The sequence below is a fragment of the Pipistrellus hanaki genome (assembly GCF_964339955.1).
Source record: "Pipistrellus hanaki genome assembly, chromosome: 5".
NCBI lineage: Eukaryota > Metazoa > Chordata > Mammalia > Chiroptera > Vespertilionidae > Pipistrellus > Pipistrellus hanaki.
Window position 1 is genome coordinate 49,910,298 of NC_140507.1, and position 16,682 is coordinate 49,926,979.

The window sequence follows — 16,682 nt, forward strand, 5'->3', positions numbered from 1 at the left end:
CCTATCTAATAAAAGAGGAATATGCAAATTAACCATCACTCCCCTATACCCATAAGCCAATCAGGAGCGAATACAGTGGTGCCTCGCATAACGAACGCCTCGCACAGCGAACTTTGGACAGGTTTTTCATGAAACCATCGGCCAAAAAGCAGAAAATGGATGAAGATGTGCAAGATTCGGTAGACTCTACTTAGTCTGTCTTAAAATTTAAAAAATGTGTGTTTTTTTAAAAAAAACATTATGTTTTTAGATGTATCTAAATAAAAATATGTCATCTTAGCATATTTTTTTTATGTCATCTTAGCATATTTTATGCTACAGAACGAATTATTTTTTTTAACATGTATTGTTATGGGAAAACGAGTTTCACATAACGAACTTTTCGCATAACAAGCTTGCTCCTGGAAAGAATTAAGTTCGTTGTGTGAGGCACCACTGCATGCAAATAAATCCAACCAAGATGGCTACAACCACAGAGAGCAGGAGGGAGGCTTGGGTTTTTCCAGCAATGGAGGAAGCCAAGCTTTCTGCCTGCTCTTGCTGGCCTAGGCCTCCACTCAAGGCTACAAAGTTTCAATTATAGAAGATACAAAAAAACCAACAGAAATGGCTGCCACCACGGAGCAAGCAGGAAGCTTGGCTCTGCTCCAGGCTACAAAGTTTCAATTGTAAAATATAAATAAACCCCAAATACCAGGGCCTCTGCTTGGGTTGCCATAGGGTGTGGCCAGCCTGCAAACCACCACAGGCTCCTCACCCAGGCCATCCCATGCCCCAAGGGAACCCCCACCCTGATCCAGACTCACCTTCAGGGCAAACCAGCTGGCCCCCTCCCATGCACCAGGCCTCTATGCTATTTAATAAAAGAGTAATATGCAGATTGATCATCACTCCAACACACAAGATGGCTGCCCCCATGTGGACAAAGATCCTGCCCCCATGTGGACACAAGATGGCCACCACAAGATGGCTAGTAGGGGAGGGCAGTTGGGAGGCACCTGGCCTGCAAGCCTGCAGGGGAGGGTAGTTAGGGGTAACAAGGCCTGAAGGGGAGGGCAGTTAGGGGCAAACAGGCTGGCAGGGGAGCAGTAAGGCATCAAACATGCTGGCAGGGGAGTAGTTATGGGGTGATCAGGCTGGCAGGCACAAGCGGTTAGGGGCAATCAGGAAGACAGGCAAGCAAGCAGTTGGGAGCCAGCAGTCCTGGATTGTAAGAGGGATCCCAGATTGGAGAGGGTGCAGGCTGGGCTAAGGGATTATCCTCCCGCTCCCCTCCTGCACGAATTTTGCGCACTGAGCCTCTAGTATATTAATAAAAACCATTCTAGGTTATGCAGGAACATTTAAAAAATTCGTACAACAAAGTTATTCCTCACACTGGACTTTCCCCTGCCCTTCCTTTTGCTTACAACACTGTCTTCTATTCTTAGCTTAGCAACTTATACCTATTCTGCAAGAACATACTCATATATCACTCATTATCTTTATAAACTATTTCTAATACTGCTAAATGCAATCATTCTCTTTTATACTTAACTAGAGACCCAGTGTACAAAATTCATGTATGGAAGGAGGAGTCTCTCAGCCTGGCTTGCACTCTCTTCACAATCTGGGACCCCTCAGGAGATGTCTGATTACTGGCCTACTGGCAGTTGAACATCCCTCTTGCAATCCGGAACCATTGGTTCTAACTGCTCGCCTCCCTGCCTGCCTGCCTTATCACCCCTTACCATTAGCCTGCCTGCCTGACAGTACCTTACCTTTCACCTGCCTGCCTGATCACCTCTAACTGCTTGCCTGCCTGCCTGATCACCCCTAACCACTCAATTGCCTGCCTGATCACCCCTAACTGCCTCTACCTTGGTCTCTGCTGTTGCGGATTCGTCCAGAATGACGTCTGGAAAGTTGTTCTGCTTTCTGGTCTAATTAGCATATTACGCTTTTATTATTATAGATTGCTTCTATTATATCAATGACCTGGTAATCACTGATTTTTTTTCTATGACTATTCATTGAGAATAATATTACCCTCACAAGTTAAGAGAAACATAGTGGTTCTACAGCTACAGTAATAAGTTAGCACTAAACCTTATTTTTAATCCTCTTTAATCAAACCATTATACTTTTATAACCACAGTGATAAGAAACCCCTAGAATAAGTAGTAAATCTGTTTTATCAACCAGTGACACATCACTTCATTAAGCACACTTCTGAAAGCCAAACAATCAGTAAGAGATCTGACTTTTGAAGTTAAACAATGAACAAAGCCTCACTCTAGTAACAGTTTTGAAGGCAGGTCAATTGGCAATTCAGACTTTTCTGAGTCACTACACTCTGAATCCTGTCTTTTCATTCTCACTGCTAAAAGCCACTAATAGTCTAGCCAGCATGGCTCAGTGGTTGAGAGTGGACCTGTGAACCAGGAGATCATGGTTTGATTCCTGGTCAGGTCACAGGATTGGGCTGTGGGCTCAATTCCCAGTGTGAGGCATGCAGGAGGCAGCCAATCAATGATTCTCTTTCATTACTGATGTTTCTATCTCTTCCCTCCTCTCTGAAAACAATAAAAATATATTTTAAAAAAATAAAATAAAAGCCACTAATCACTGACTTATATGCTTCATGACAAAGGGCACCCAAACTAGAAGCCTAAACAAACAAACAAATAATTGTCTGGTAGAGTTTCTGAGAGATAGGAATCTGGACTGAATTTTCTGGGTTGGTCACACCAGGGTCTCTCATGGAGTGGCAATCAAGCTGTCACTGGAGCTATAGTGGTAGGAAGGACTGATGGGACAGAGGCTCCACTTCCATGTTTCATTGTTCACATAGACCTTGGTTCCTCACTGGCTTTAGGCACATGCCCTCAGTTCATCAGCACATAGATCTCTAAGCACAGCTACTCAAGTATTTTCATGTCATGACAGCTAGCTTGCTGAGTAGCTTATCCAAAAGACAGCAAGGGAGAAGCCACAAAATCTTTTATGGCCTATCCTCAGAAGTGACATACTATTGTTACCACTATACTTTTTTTTTTTTTTTTGAAACAAAGACCAACCCTGATACAATGTGCATGATTCCTACAAAAGCATGAGTACCAAGACACAGAACATTGGGGCCATACTGTAGGCTGACTATGACTCTTCCCCAAAACCCTATATAATATCAACAGCTTACTTGGCTCACATAAACTGTTTAACCAGCATAACCCTTGATAAATTCAGTTTTTAGCTTTTGATTTCACAAATTGAGTGTTGTTATCATCCCTTGTCATTTAGGGATGTTCTTCCTTTTAAAGACACTCATTTGGGAGAATTCTATTTGACCCATAGAACAATAGGAGTGTCATTAGGATTGATTGACCTGAAACCATGATAGTGCTTTAGACCTGACAAATTATGAACATTTCTAAGGCAGAAATTAAGCTTTACTTAGTTCTCAAAATTTTTTTGATAAGCATATAGTAGACACTCAATGCTTGTTGAATAAACAGATGCAGAGGTTAAATAATAAAATATTTTCACACTTTTCATTTTACAAAGCTCAGCAGTAACATACTGAGTGGTAGATTATTGTAAATGTGCAACTCACATTTCCTGTAACTTATAGATGGGATGCTGCATCTTCTTCCTCGGTACTTCCAACCTGCTTGGTGAAACTGGGGCTGGCGAAGTGGGATACACACTGATTCTATCATTGAAGTCCAAGAAAACATGGACCTCTCACAGAACACATCCTCTCCATTAAGTGAGAAAGACTTGCTTGATTAGCATTTTCAATAACTTGACCATAGTTGAAAACATTATCCATATAAAATATACTATTCAACTTTATCTTTCGGATGATTCCTGTGAGTATACTGAATAGTAAAAAATTTAAACAACTGAACCTTCTAAAAATCAAATGACCTTTTCCCACCAGCAATTACACTTATACAAACACAATCACATAATTTGCCCTTAACAAAGAAAATCACAGGGACATTACAGAACATGTAAGAGGAGGCTGCTGGCAGTTTATAGTTGGTTAAAAGGGGAGAGCAACAGGTATATAGCCAAGCAACTTTACAAGTCCAGTTGAATTTAAAATATAGTTTTCAGTGACTACGTTATTTTCTCCAAGCAAGCAGATACTTTATCGGCAGAGCAAGGCATTGTATATTTCAACTTATATAAATTATAATAGACCATAGATAAATAAAAAGTAAAATACATGGAGCTTCTTTCAGATTAGGATAATCCTAAAATAATGAATTCAAAACAACTTAGTTCTGACAAGAGTAAAAATGTTGATATTCTAAGGAAAAATCAGGACAAGTCAGGATAAAATTATGAATAGCAATCTAAGTAAATACTGAGATGAAAAGTTTTTAAAAGTACAAAACATAAGCAGAACATGTCACAGCTGGGTTATATACACAATAAATCCAACATATTTGATTACCATATCTTATTTTGAGTTCCATGGCTTTAAAGAAATGAGCTATTTTCAAAAATACTTAGAGAGAAATTTCAGACTTTAAGGATTAGAAAGAGGGCTTCTGGGGAATAATATTCTAAGTCAGGGGTCCTCAAACTTTTTAAAGTGGGGGCCAGATCACGGTCCCTCAGAGAGCTGGAGGGCCGGACTATATGAACTACTAATTCCTACTGTAACACCTCGGCTGCGCTCACTGCCCAAAAAACCTGGCGGGCCGGATCAGACTCCTCTGCGGGCCACATGTGGCCCGCGGGCCGTAGTTTGAAGACCCCTGTTAAGTGATCAATTTTAGAGAAAAGACAGATTCTTATTAATCAATGCATACCCTTTATTTTGTGGATTATGAAAAATTTACAACTGTAATGAATGCTATATAAGAAAAGAAAGTCTTATATTGCAAAGTAGAAAATTCTAAGAGAGGAGATCATCAAATATTAGTCTTGACTGTCAAGGAGAATTGCAAAATTGCCAATTTTTAAAGATGGGATTATCATTTGGCTAATGCATACAGCTCTGGCCGGAAAGCAGCAGAATAAAGCCAATGTCATTAAAAGACATATTGTACTTTTTTTAACAGGCAACAAAACAGTGATAGGCCAGGAAAGCAGGTCCAGTATTAATTACATAAATTAAATAACCATATATTATAAAGGTGGATAAAATTTACTATATCAAGTAAATTATATATGAAAAATAAGTGCTAGAAAATTAGAGGTCTATTCTCATTATTCAGGATCTGGACAAATTAGAAAACCTTACAATAACATGGTTTCAGTTAAGAATGGATAATTAGTTTAAATAATTTAATCATTCATGTGTATTCCCTAAATGATTCCATTGAAAGATAATGGCTGACCTACCCCTTTATTTTAAAAAATGTATATTTTATTGATTTTTCACAGAGAGGAAGGGAGAGGGTTAGAGAGCTAGAAACATCAATGAGAAATACCGAGTGGTCACCTCCTGCACACCCCCTAATGGGGATGTGCCAGCAACCAAGGTACCTGCCCCTTTCCTGAATCAAACCTGGGACCTTTCAGTCCTCAGGTCGATGCTCTATCTACTAAGCCAAACTTGTTTCAGTGACCTACCCCTTTCAAGGTATTCCCATTACAATTCCAGGAGTTCTTTAATATAATCTAAAGCTTCCAGATTAAAAAATCCACCAAAATCACAAAAACTTTATGAAGGAGAGAAACAAGTTCAGTGTATTTTGGACAAGACAGAAAACCAGGGAAACTCAAGGGAAGACAACTGATAAGGAAGGATAACCAAAGACAAGTTAAAAGATGAGCTTCCCATGATAGCCTTTCCAAAACTAAGTTTGACGAGACCTATGTTCCTGGAAAAAATATCTAAAATATTTTTTTATATTGTGGGTGTTTAAGATGATATGATAAAATTATGATTAAGAAGAAAAACTTTGTGCCTATCAACCAATTTGAAATGATGATTGCAGCATTCTAGTTATATTCAAGCTACTGTGCTAGGGATTATGGAATTTACTGAATATTTTTACAGTATGCCTGGCCTTAAAACTATATAAGTTGTTAGCAAGCCATGCCATTAAGAGAGCATTCAGTAACTCTATTAACTACTCAGTTCTTGCTGATGATACATCTCTAAATCTACAGAGTGAAATCAATAAACAGGAGGCCCTACGTTGTGGAGTACTAATGTTGGAACACATAATAAATTCCCAGAGCTATCTTCACTAAAACGCTGTAGTCAAGGAGTAACTGAGTTTCAGAAAGCACTCTGTGTAACAGACTGATCTTTCTCAAGGCAAATGCTGCAAACTCTCTTGTCAGTCAATTTAATAACAACTGTAATTCAAAAAGGTGGTCACTTGCTAAAAAGGGAAAAGATAAGTTTAAACCCTCCAAAGAGGGAGTCCTCAAGTCACAATGCAGTGCCACTTGCATAGAGGTTTTGTATTTATTTTATTCGAACCAAATGTTCACAAAGAGGCTCTCAACAGTGAACACAACTTTTAAAAAATGATACGGCTTATGTTCTGGTAATTTTCAGGTAGAAAATTGCAAAGAGAAAATAGTTGCAACCAGAGTATTGATTCATTTTACAGAACCTAAGGACTGCGACATTCATTTTCACAATTTCCTTGCTTTCTTTCCCCTCTCTTCTAGGTTAGCTATTAGAACTGAGCACTTAAATATACTTTATATTTACTGGCCCAATAAGAGTGCATTAAATTTGTGACTCCGTAGTAAGTTCTAAAATGCTGGTTTTAAAACTTAAGGAGAAATCATCTTGCAAAAATATTATCAAAATACAGATTTGCCAAAAGGGAGGACAGGGGTAGGTAGAAGGTGGGAAGAGCTCAACCATAGAGGTTGCATGGACCCATGGACCCAGACAACAGTGTGGTGGAGGGCAGGGGCAGGTGGTGGAGGCAGGCTAGAAAGCTAGGAAAAAATCAGTACGGGGGGAGGGGAAGGGGAGAGGAAGGAGACATATGTAATACTTTCAACAATAGAGATTTAATAAACAAACAAACAAATAAACAAACAAATAAATAAATAAATAAAATACTAGTTTTAAAACTCAAAGAGAGATTATCTTGAAAAAATACTTGCAGAGAGAAAAAGACATTGATGTGAGAGGAAAAACATTTATCAGTTGTCTTTACATACCTCGACCAAGACCTGAATCCACAATCTAGGTATGTGCCCTGACCAGATTTCAAAATACATATTTCACTATCTTGGACATTTAAATTTATATTTTCAGCTCTATTTTTATTATTCTATTAAAATACACATGAAAACTGCACATACTTCCAGTAGATAATTTAATGAATGTTGATATATGTGTACATCCATGAAACCATCACCATAATCAAAATAATAAATATTTGTTACCCCCACATTTTAGAATTCATCAGGTCTCACTTCTACTCCCTAACCCCGTTCCCAGATATCCACAGATGTGTTTCTGCCACATGGTTTAATTTGTTTGTCTTTTCTAAATTTTTAAGTAAATAGAATTATGCACTTGCACTTCTTTTTTTAAAAAGCAAATGTGGCCTCTTTCAGCATAATTCTTTTGAGATTCAGCCATGTTATATGTATATCAATAGTGTCAATAGTCTGTTATTTTATATTATTGAGTAGTATTTTGCATGAATATGTCACAATTTGTTTATCCTTTCACCTGTAGATGGGCATTTGAGTTGTTTTTGGCTTGGTTTTTTTTTTTTTTTTTTTTTTACCAAAAATGTATCTACAAATACTCATGCATAAGTATTTGTATGGACACATTCTTTCTTTTCTCTTGGGCAAATTTCTAGGAGTGCTAGGGCTGGGTGATATAAAAGGTATATATTTAACTTCTTATGAAAGTGTCAAACTAGTTTGCAAAGTGTTTATTTTTGTTTTTGTTTTGTTTTTACCATTTTGCATTTGCAATGACAAACATTAGAATTCCAATTGCTGCACATCCCTGTCAACATGTTGTATTGTTGTCTTCTTCATTTCAGCCATTACTGTAGGTGTGTAGTGGTATCCCACTGTGGTTTAATTTACATTTCCCTATGACTAATAAATAATGACTAATAAATAACAGGGCAACTTTTTTTTTTACTTGTTTTCTATTCATATATATTCTTTTCTCTATTTTGTATTGATTTTTTAAAATTTTGTTCACAGTAATAGTCACTCTTTTTGGTACATAGTTTGTTTTGACTAATTTTTAGTCAAGAGTCATGTAATACTTCCATGATAAAGATACAAAACAGTTTCACTAACCTAAGAACCCTCTCTGCTGTCTCTTTATAGTCAAACCCTCCCACTAGCCTAAGTCCTGGTAATCACAAGGTCACTGTATATATATCCTCACCCAAGGATATGCTTACTGATTTTTGAGAGAGAGAGAGGGAGGGAGAGAGGGAGAGAGGGAAGGAGGGAGAGAGGGAGGGAGGGAGAGAGAGAAAGAAAGAGAGAGAGAGAGAGAGAGAGAGAGAGAGAGAGAGAGAGAGAGAGAGAGAGAAGAGGAGAGGAGAGGAGAGGAGAGGAGAGGAGAGGAGAGGAGAGGAGAGGAGAGGAGAGGAGAGGAGAGGAGAGGAGAGGAGAGGAGAGGAGAGGAGAGGAGAGGAGAGGAGAAGAGAAGAGAAGAGAAGAGAAGAGAAGAGAAGAGAAGAGAAGAGAAGAGAAGAGAAGAGAGAAGAGAGGAAGGGAGAGTGGGAAGGGGAGGGGAGGAGAGAGGAGAGGAGGGGAGAAAACATTGATCAGTTGTCTCCCGTACATACCCTGACCAGGGATTGAATCCACAATCCACATATGTGCCTTGACCAGGAATTGAACCTGCCACCTTGAGGTACACAAAACCATGTTCCAATCAACTGAGCAATGCGGCCAGGGCCTGATATCTGTTTGTTTTTATTGTTGATACGATTACACAATTACAAATGTCCCCCATTTTCCCACTCTTCGCCTACCTCCACCTAGTCTTATAGTTTTACTTCTTCCCAAGTGTCACTGAAATGGAATCAATATGTAGCTTTTGAGCTAGGCTCCTTTCACATGATGTGATGTATTTAACATGCATCCATGTTGTTGTGTATATCAATAGTTCATTCCTTTTCATTGCTGAGAAGCATTTCATTGTACATATGTCACAAGCTTTGATTATCCATTCACTAGTTGGAGAATATCTGTGCTGTTTTCAGCTTTTGGCAATTATGATTAAAGAAATCTCAACATTTGATAAAAATTTGAACAGTCACTTCACTAAAGAATATTTATAAATGACAAATACATGGAGGGATGCTTAATATTAATGAGAGAAATGCAAATTAAATCACAATGGAACACCAATTCATAGCTATTTCAAGGACTAAAATTAGAGGGACTGATTTATCCAAGTATTGATGGAGCTGAGGAGCTAATGCAACTCTCACAGTTCTGCTGAGGAAAAATATGAAACGTTATAACCACTTCAGAAAACAGTTTAATGAAGAGGAAAGCAAAGCTATTTCTATACAAAGTTCAATATGTGAATGTTAATAGCAACTTTCCTTGTAGAATCACTTTAAAACAACAATTCAAGTGTTCAATCATCCGGTGAATAGATGAACACAGTATGGTTCCATTATTCTACTGGAGGAATCAAAGTATGAAGCAACCATTTTTGAAAATGCAGGTATAATACCTAAGAACTAAAGAGAATATGTAATACGGAGTATGTATCACCTCACATTATCTAAGTGACAAATTAGAGTTGTATAAAGAATCATTTCTTTTTCACTATAAGAGGAAATAATATGGTTCAGTATCTTACCTATATATTTGTAGCCTTCTTCCCCATCTATTGTGGGTCTTAGCCAAGTTGACTTAACTCGCCTATTATTTTTCACATGGGCACCTTGAGGAGGATAAAGTGTAAATAACATTTCAATTGCATTGGACTTCTTGACGATTTCAGAATATTTTTCACGGTCATCTATAAAAAAAAAAAAAGAAGAGGGGTAATATTAATTTTTTAGACATTCATACAAAATGCCTAACATGACTCTTTTAAGGGATACAAATTAAAACTATTTAATAATTTAAGTGTGAATGATTATGTTAACAACATGGGTTTTCTACAGTCAAAGATACTTTATAAAAAACCTTACTGTTCAGATCATTCCTTGAAAAAATTAAGGGGTTTACTAAAAGCATCTTCAAACACTATCAGTTAAAGCGGTTTTACTATTATAGTAGCTATAGAAAAAAGTATGATACCAATGAACAGCATTTATATTCTATGTACTATAGCATAACCATATATATTTTGTAATTGCCATTAAACAATGAAACCCAATTAACTAAGAAAAAATGTTGAGTAACTGTAGAGTTCTATAAACTGAAATTGCTAAAAGAATTAATATTCCTAGGCTGTGATCTAGTAATACATATACAAATATTTATATAGCGCTTACTATATTCTAAGGAGTTTTCCAAATGCTTTAAAACATTATCACATATAATTTTTTAAAGTAAATCTATAAGGTAGATCCTATTATAATTTCCATTTCACATGAAGAATTTGAGCCCCAGATAAATTAAATAACTTGCCTAAGTATTTTAGTCTGTAAATGATGCAATTAAAATTTGAATTATCAAAGAAACTCTTATTTGTAAACAAAAGCTTGTCAACCAAACATGACCTGCATTAACAAGTAGATGAAAAAACTAGAATTAAAAAATAATTTAAATAGTCTGAAATAATCTCTGGTGTATGGCCCTTGGGCCTCCAGTTTATAATTTCAGTGTGTAATTTAGTTGGTAATTTAATTGATAAGCCACTGTCCTAAAATTCAACAAGGCAGGCTCATGAATAGTTCATTCAATGTGATTAACCTAGAAACATTTAAAGGAAAATAAGAACTGATGTGAATCTCCATAAATATTTCTGTTGTATCTTCCTTCCTTCCTTTCTTCTTTCCTTCCTTCCTTCCTTCCTTCCTTCCTTCCTTCCTTCCTTCCTTCCTTCCTTCCTTCCCTTCCTTTTCATTTCCATTTATTTTATTAAATATATTTTGTGGCATATAAATAAAGGCAGTAAAACATAATAATTGAATTATTAAGAAAATAGTTTTGGCCCTAGCTGGTTTGGCTCACTGGATAGAGTGTTGGCCTACAGACTGAAGGGCCCCAGTTTTGATTCCAATCAAGGCCACAAGACTGGGTTATGGGCTCAATCCCCAGTGTGGGGGCATGCAGGAGGCAGGCAATTAATGATTCTCTCTCTTCACTGATGTTTCTATCTCTCTCCCTCTCCCTTCCTCTCTGAAATCAATAAAAATTCAAAAAAAAATCCAATAAAAAAAGAAAGTTTTGATCTTGGCTGTTTTGGCTCAGTGGATAGAGCATCAACCTGCAGACTAAAGAGTCCCAGGTTCAATTCCAGTCAAGGGCACATACCTTGGTTGTGGGCTCCTCCCTGGCCAGGCCCTGGCCAGGGCATGTGCAGGTGGCAACCAATCAATGTATTTTTCTCACACTGATGTTTCTCTCTGTCCTTCCCTTTCTCTTCCACTCTCCCTAAAAATCAATGGAAAAATATCCTAAGGTGAGGATTAACAAAAAAAAGGTTTGTTGGTGAGCAATATGACAGATTTTAACATATTGCCTCACTCCACATCCACCTTCATTGTCCTGCTTGTGAGACTAGGACATTTATCCCTTGTCATATGGCACAATTTTAAATATCTTCTTTGGAAGATAATATCAAGTAGAGAACGAAGGGCTCTTTCTGGTGCTGGGTGCTCCCCCAGCCTGCTCCTACAGTGCACAGTGGGCAGCCCTGCAGGGTAGCTTCTGGCCATGTCACCTGACTCCACTGAGGACTCCCTACATACATATTTTGGGAACTTCCTAGTGAGTTCTCTGGTACAAACCTTCCCCATGAATGAGTTCCCAGTGGGTTCTACATTGTGACACTTTCCTCTGGACAGTTTCCCCAGAACTCCAGAAAGTGGTTTCCTGTGAGTTTATATATATGTATATATAAAATTGATTTTTTTACAGAGAGGAAGGAGAGAGATAGAGAGTTAGAAATATCGATGAGAGAGAAACATCGATCAGCTGCCTCCTGAACCCCCCACTACTGGGGATGTGCCCACAACCAAGATACATGCCCTTGACTGGAATTGAACCCGGGACCCTTCAATCCTCAGGCTGACGCTCCATCCACTGAGCCAAACCGGTTTTGGCTTCCCTGTGAGTTTTACCAGCATGCAATGTCAGTGAATTTCCCTGCACTGCATACTGGTAAAACCTGGATCACAGCTATGTCCTCTCCAAGAAGATCTGGGTCCCAGAGGAACAGTGAGGGTAGGGGCACTCGTTAAAATTTGTTTTTTTCCGTAGGTACTCTGCCTCTGACCTAGAAATAGTAGCCACTTCCTATGTCAGCTCTTCTCAATTCCTATGATTCTTTTTATCCTTAGTAGCCAATCATAGTTATTCTAATGTAGGGGTGTCGAACTCAATCAGAGAAGGGGCCAAAATCTAAAATCCAGCCTAAATCGCGGGCCGAATGGTTTACTGAACAGTCATAAACTGACAATGTCATAAACTGACAGCGGAGTGTAGTGATGACAGCGCGGTGCGGGCCACATTGCAAGGCCTGGCGGGCTGGATTTGGCCAGCAGGCCTTGTGTCTGACACATGTGTTCTAATCCCTATCATAATTAGCAATTCTTAATATTAAACTTTACCTGCTCAAATTACTGTGTAGTTTTTCTATTTCCTATTTTGACTCTGACAAATACAGACAGATTTGGGGTCTATATTGTGAACCACTATTAGCATCCTGTGAAATATTAAACACATTAATTTATCTCCAGGTGACAAAATTGACCTCATATGGTTATTGTTAGAATTAAGTGATATAGGATATACAAAACATTTATACCACCATGTCCACAAGTGGTAGAGGAATGTGTTACTAGTTTTCATCCAGTAAATTATCTATGTATATAAAAGTCTAAGCATCAGGCTGACTGGCCAACCAGCCAACTGCCTGGTGACTTTGATGTGCACTGACCACCAGGCAGGCACTCAAAGCAGGAGCAGAAACCACAGGCATGGAAGCATGGACCAGACTGATGAATCTCAGAGGGAAGAGTGGAGGGGTGGGGAGGGCTGGAAGAGATTAACCAAAGATCTTATATGCATACTAAAGGCCCAGTGCACATATTTGTGCACGGGTGGGGTCCCTTGACCTGGCCTGTGGGGATTGGGCTGAAACCAGCTCTCCAATACCCCTTGAGAGGTCCTGGATTGCGAGAGGCCTCTAGTTTTAATAATAATTAAAAAAAAAAAAAAAACAACTATGAGAGTTAGGAAATAAACTAGATTTTTGTTCATTAGTTTTAAAGCATTGTATTTTCCACAGATGCAAATATTCCCATTTCAGGCAAACTAAAATGCCTACACTAAAATATATGTAGTTATAAATGTGGGACAGTCACTTTCTCTTATTGGCTAATCCTGACTGAAGACTGACACATGTGAAGTTGGTGGAGTGTTGAACTTCCTAGGATAACATAATATAGTGATAATGCTGGCATCAAAAACACATGGAAGGTTTCTAGGTCAGAGTTCTTCTAATGCTATCATCCGCCTTCAGGTAACACAAGCAGAGCCTTAGAACATATATAAACAAGGCATTATGGCATTTGAATGATTGTACTTTTCGTATAAGATCATAGTTGATTACAAATAAGCATTTTTCACTTTAGAAAACACAGCTTGCAAAGCATGTTCTCTTCTTTTTATTTTATTGCATATGTCTTCCCAGGATAAAAACAGGAATTTAATTTTTGTTGCTCCTATTGATCATTTTTATTATTTATGGAGTACATTCCTTTTAAGACACTGCTAAGTCAATATTGCCACACTGAATTTAGATGTAATAATTCTGTCCTAAGAACTCAAAAAAAATTAAGAGCTCTTCCTTATCTCTTCTTCCCCAAGCCACATATGTAGTAAAAATCTGAAGGACTTAGATGTATGTGTCTAAGTGGTTCTGTGGCAAAAACTCACATGAAATATCCATTACTCTCTATCGGTCCCTGGTGGCCAAGTGGTTCATTCTCTTTACTGAGAGGTAGCAGCCTTGGTTGAGAGCAGAGACCTTGGAGTTTGACTGCTTGGGTGTGAATCTGGATCTCCCCTTTATAAGCTGTGTGCCTGAAACAAGTTAGCTAACCTTTCTTCAGCCAGGTATCACACACAACACCCCCCCCCCTCCCCAAACACACACAAAATATCTCCACAATACAGTGTCATGAGGACTAAATGTGTTAAAAGAAGTGAAGTTACTGGTTTTGAAGAGCATGTCTATGGTCAGCATTACTTAAGTTAGTTATTACTATCATCATGATGCCCTTCATGCTGGTATATACAGTTTCTTCTATTTAGATAATAATAGCAGTTTCCTGTCTCCAACCACATTTTGCTTGTGCTTTAGACAGACAAGTGGAAAATGCCTTTTCTAGTCATTCCTACACTATTTTGGATGTTCTAAGGCTCAGTGGTTCCTGATGGATATTCATCAACATCCTGGAGAATTCTACTACTTTTAAAGATTTTTGGTTAATCAGTCACTTATAGGCTCTTAGTGGGCATTCTGGTGGTCTTTCTTGTTATTATTAGCAATAAAAATACAGAGAACATTTTGTTTCATCTAAGACATCACAGATATTGATGGTCCCATCAGTTTACAGACCACTAAGAAATATAAAGGACTGCCAATTTTGCTGTAGCATGCCATTAACAATAGAATGCAGCTCAATTTCAGATTTAAAACATGAAAATATATACCACAGGGTTAACAAAATAGGGCAAAATCTCAAGGGTTATTGTTCTCTTTGCTTTTTCTCAATTACAGTGATTGAAACGTGATTGTATTATATATATATATATATATATATATATATATATTTAAATATATTTTATTGATTTTTTACAGAGAGGAAGGGAGAGAGATAGAGAGCTAGAAACGTCGATGAGAGAGAAACATCGACCAGCTGCCTCTTGCACACCCCCCACCGGGGATGTGCCCACAACCAACGTACATGCCCTTGACCGGAATCGAACCTGGGATCTTACAGTCCGCAGACCGATGCTCTACCGCTGAGCCAAACCAGTTTTTGGCATATTATGTATATTTTTTATTTACTTAAGACCTGTTTCCCTCAGAAAACTATTAGTTCCAGGCAGGTAAGGTCTCTGGCTGTTTGCTAACCATTTGTATCTTCTAGCACCTAGCCCTATGCCTGATATTTAGAAATGGTCAATGAAAGGCTTTTTAATAAACAAATGGACATAACAATAATTGGTAGTATTTATTGGGAGTTTAGTACATGGCAGGCAGTGGGCTAAGCAGATTATATACATTAGCTAATTGAATCCTAAAATTTGTTGACGAATCTTATGAGTTTGATATTGTCAGAGTCATATAATAGCTTAAGATACTGAGGCACAGAGAAGTTACAGAGGGCTTTTTAGCTGGTAACGGTGACACCAGGATCAAATCTCAGTTCTTTCTAACTTCGGAGCCTATTCTCTTAATGAGGGCTCCACACTGCTTTACCAAACGCTTCCTGGTATCATGGGACTGTTCGCGTCTTCGTGGGCATGCTAGCCACCTGGCAGCTCTCCCTTGGAAGTCTTCTTCCGGAGTTTCTAAATCCTCCAGCTGCCCCTGTACAGTCTGCTAGGCAGCACTGCGTTTTCTCTCAAAAAAGCAGCAGCTCAGACCTCTTCCCAGGCAGTTTTCTGATGCTGGTCTTCTCCACAAGGACTTGCTTTGCAGAGGCTATTGAAGAGCCATCAGGTCAAAACTACTATTCATCAATTGATTATAACCTCTCAGTTTGCTAAGGACACAATCTAGTATAAAATCCCTCAACGTGACCTCTTTAGCCACCTCTAGTTCTCCTCTTCTTCTCGGGTAAGAGAAGCTCCTTACGTTTACTGTTCAGAGAACCCACAGATGTCCTTCCCTTCCACTCCCACGCAGGGAGCAATACTATTGTGTGAGCCCATTGCTTTCCTCCTACACAGCGTGAATTTGAATATTTGAGGCAGTGGTTCTTCTACTTGTACTTCAAAATTCAAAGTGATTTTTTTTTTTTTAATTATAAAGGAGGTCTTACTAATTGAGTTTATTTGTGTTTGGCAAGTGTTCGAGTTCCATGATCATTTTAACATTATTTAATGGTGTGTCTTTGATAGAAAATTTTGGAAGTACCAAAATAGCATAAGAAATCATTATTACTCTTAATATTTGTTAATCTTATATGCATGATTTTTATTCAACCAAACGTTCCCCAAGAAATCAATTAGAACAAAAGTACTTAATAGGAAATTGGTAGCAGGTCATTCTAAGATATGTAAAATATTTTCTATTAAAAATAATAGACTAGTACCTACTTCTAAAAAATCAAAAGATTAATAATTCTATCCTATATAATAAAAGCCCAATATGCAAATTGACCCAATAGTGGAATGACTGGTGGAACAACCAGTCACTCTGATGTGCACTGACCATCTGGGGGCAGATGTTCAACACAGGAGCTGCCCCCAGCCTGCAGGTCCCAGACCAGCCAAGGTGTGTCAATGAGGGGCCCCCTGATTGCCCAGTAGAGGGAGGCGACCAGTGGCAGTGAGGGGCTGGGCCAGTGAGT

General features: G+C 38.3%; 1 protein-coding gene across 1 annotated transcript in view; it reads right to left on the reverse strand.

The window, feature by feature from the left end:
* The window catches only part of IQCM (IQ motif containing M), a gene marked incomplete at both ends in the record, with an annotated part of 144,401 nt that overhangs the window by 50,158 nt on the left and 77,561 nt on the right, over positions 1 to 16,682 (reverse strand). The window contains one exon of the mRNA XM_084885299.1: positions 9,779 to 9,928. Within this exon, the coding sequence (XP_084741425.1) occupies positions 9,779 to 9,928 (150 nt within the window). The remainder of the gene's footprint in view (positions 1 to 9,778; positions 9,929 to 16,682) is intronic.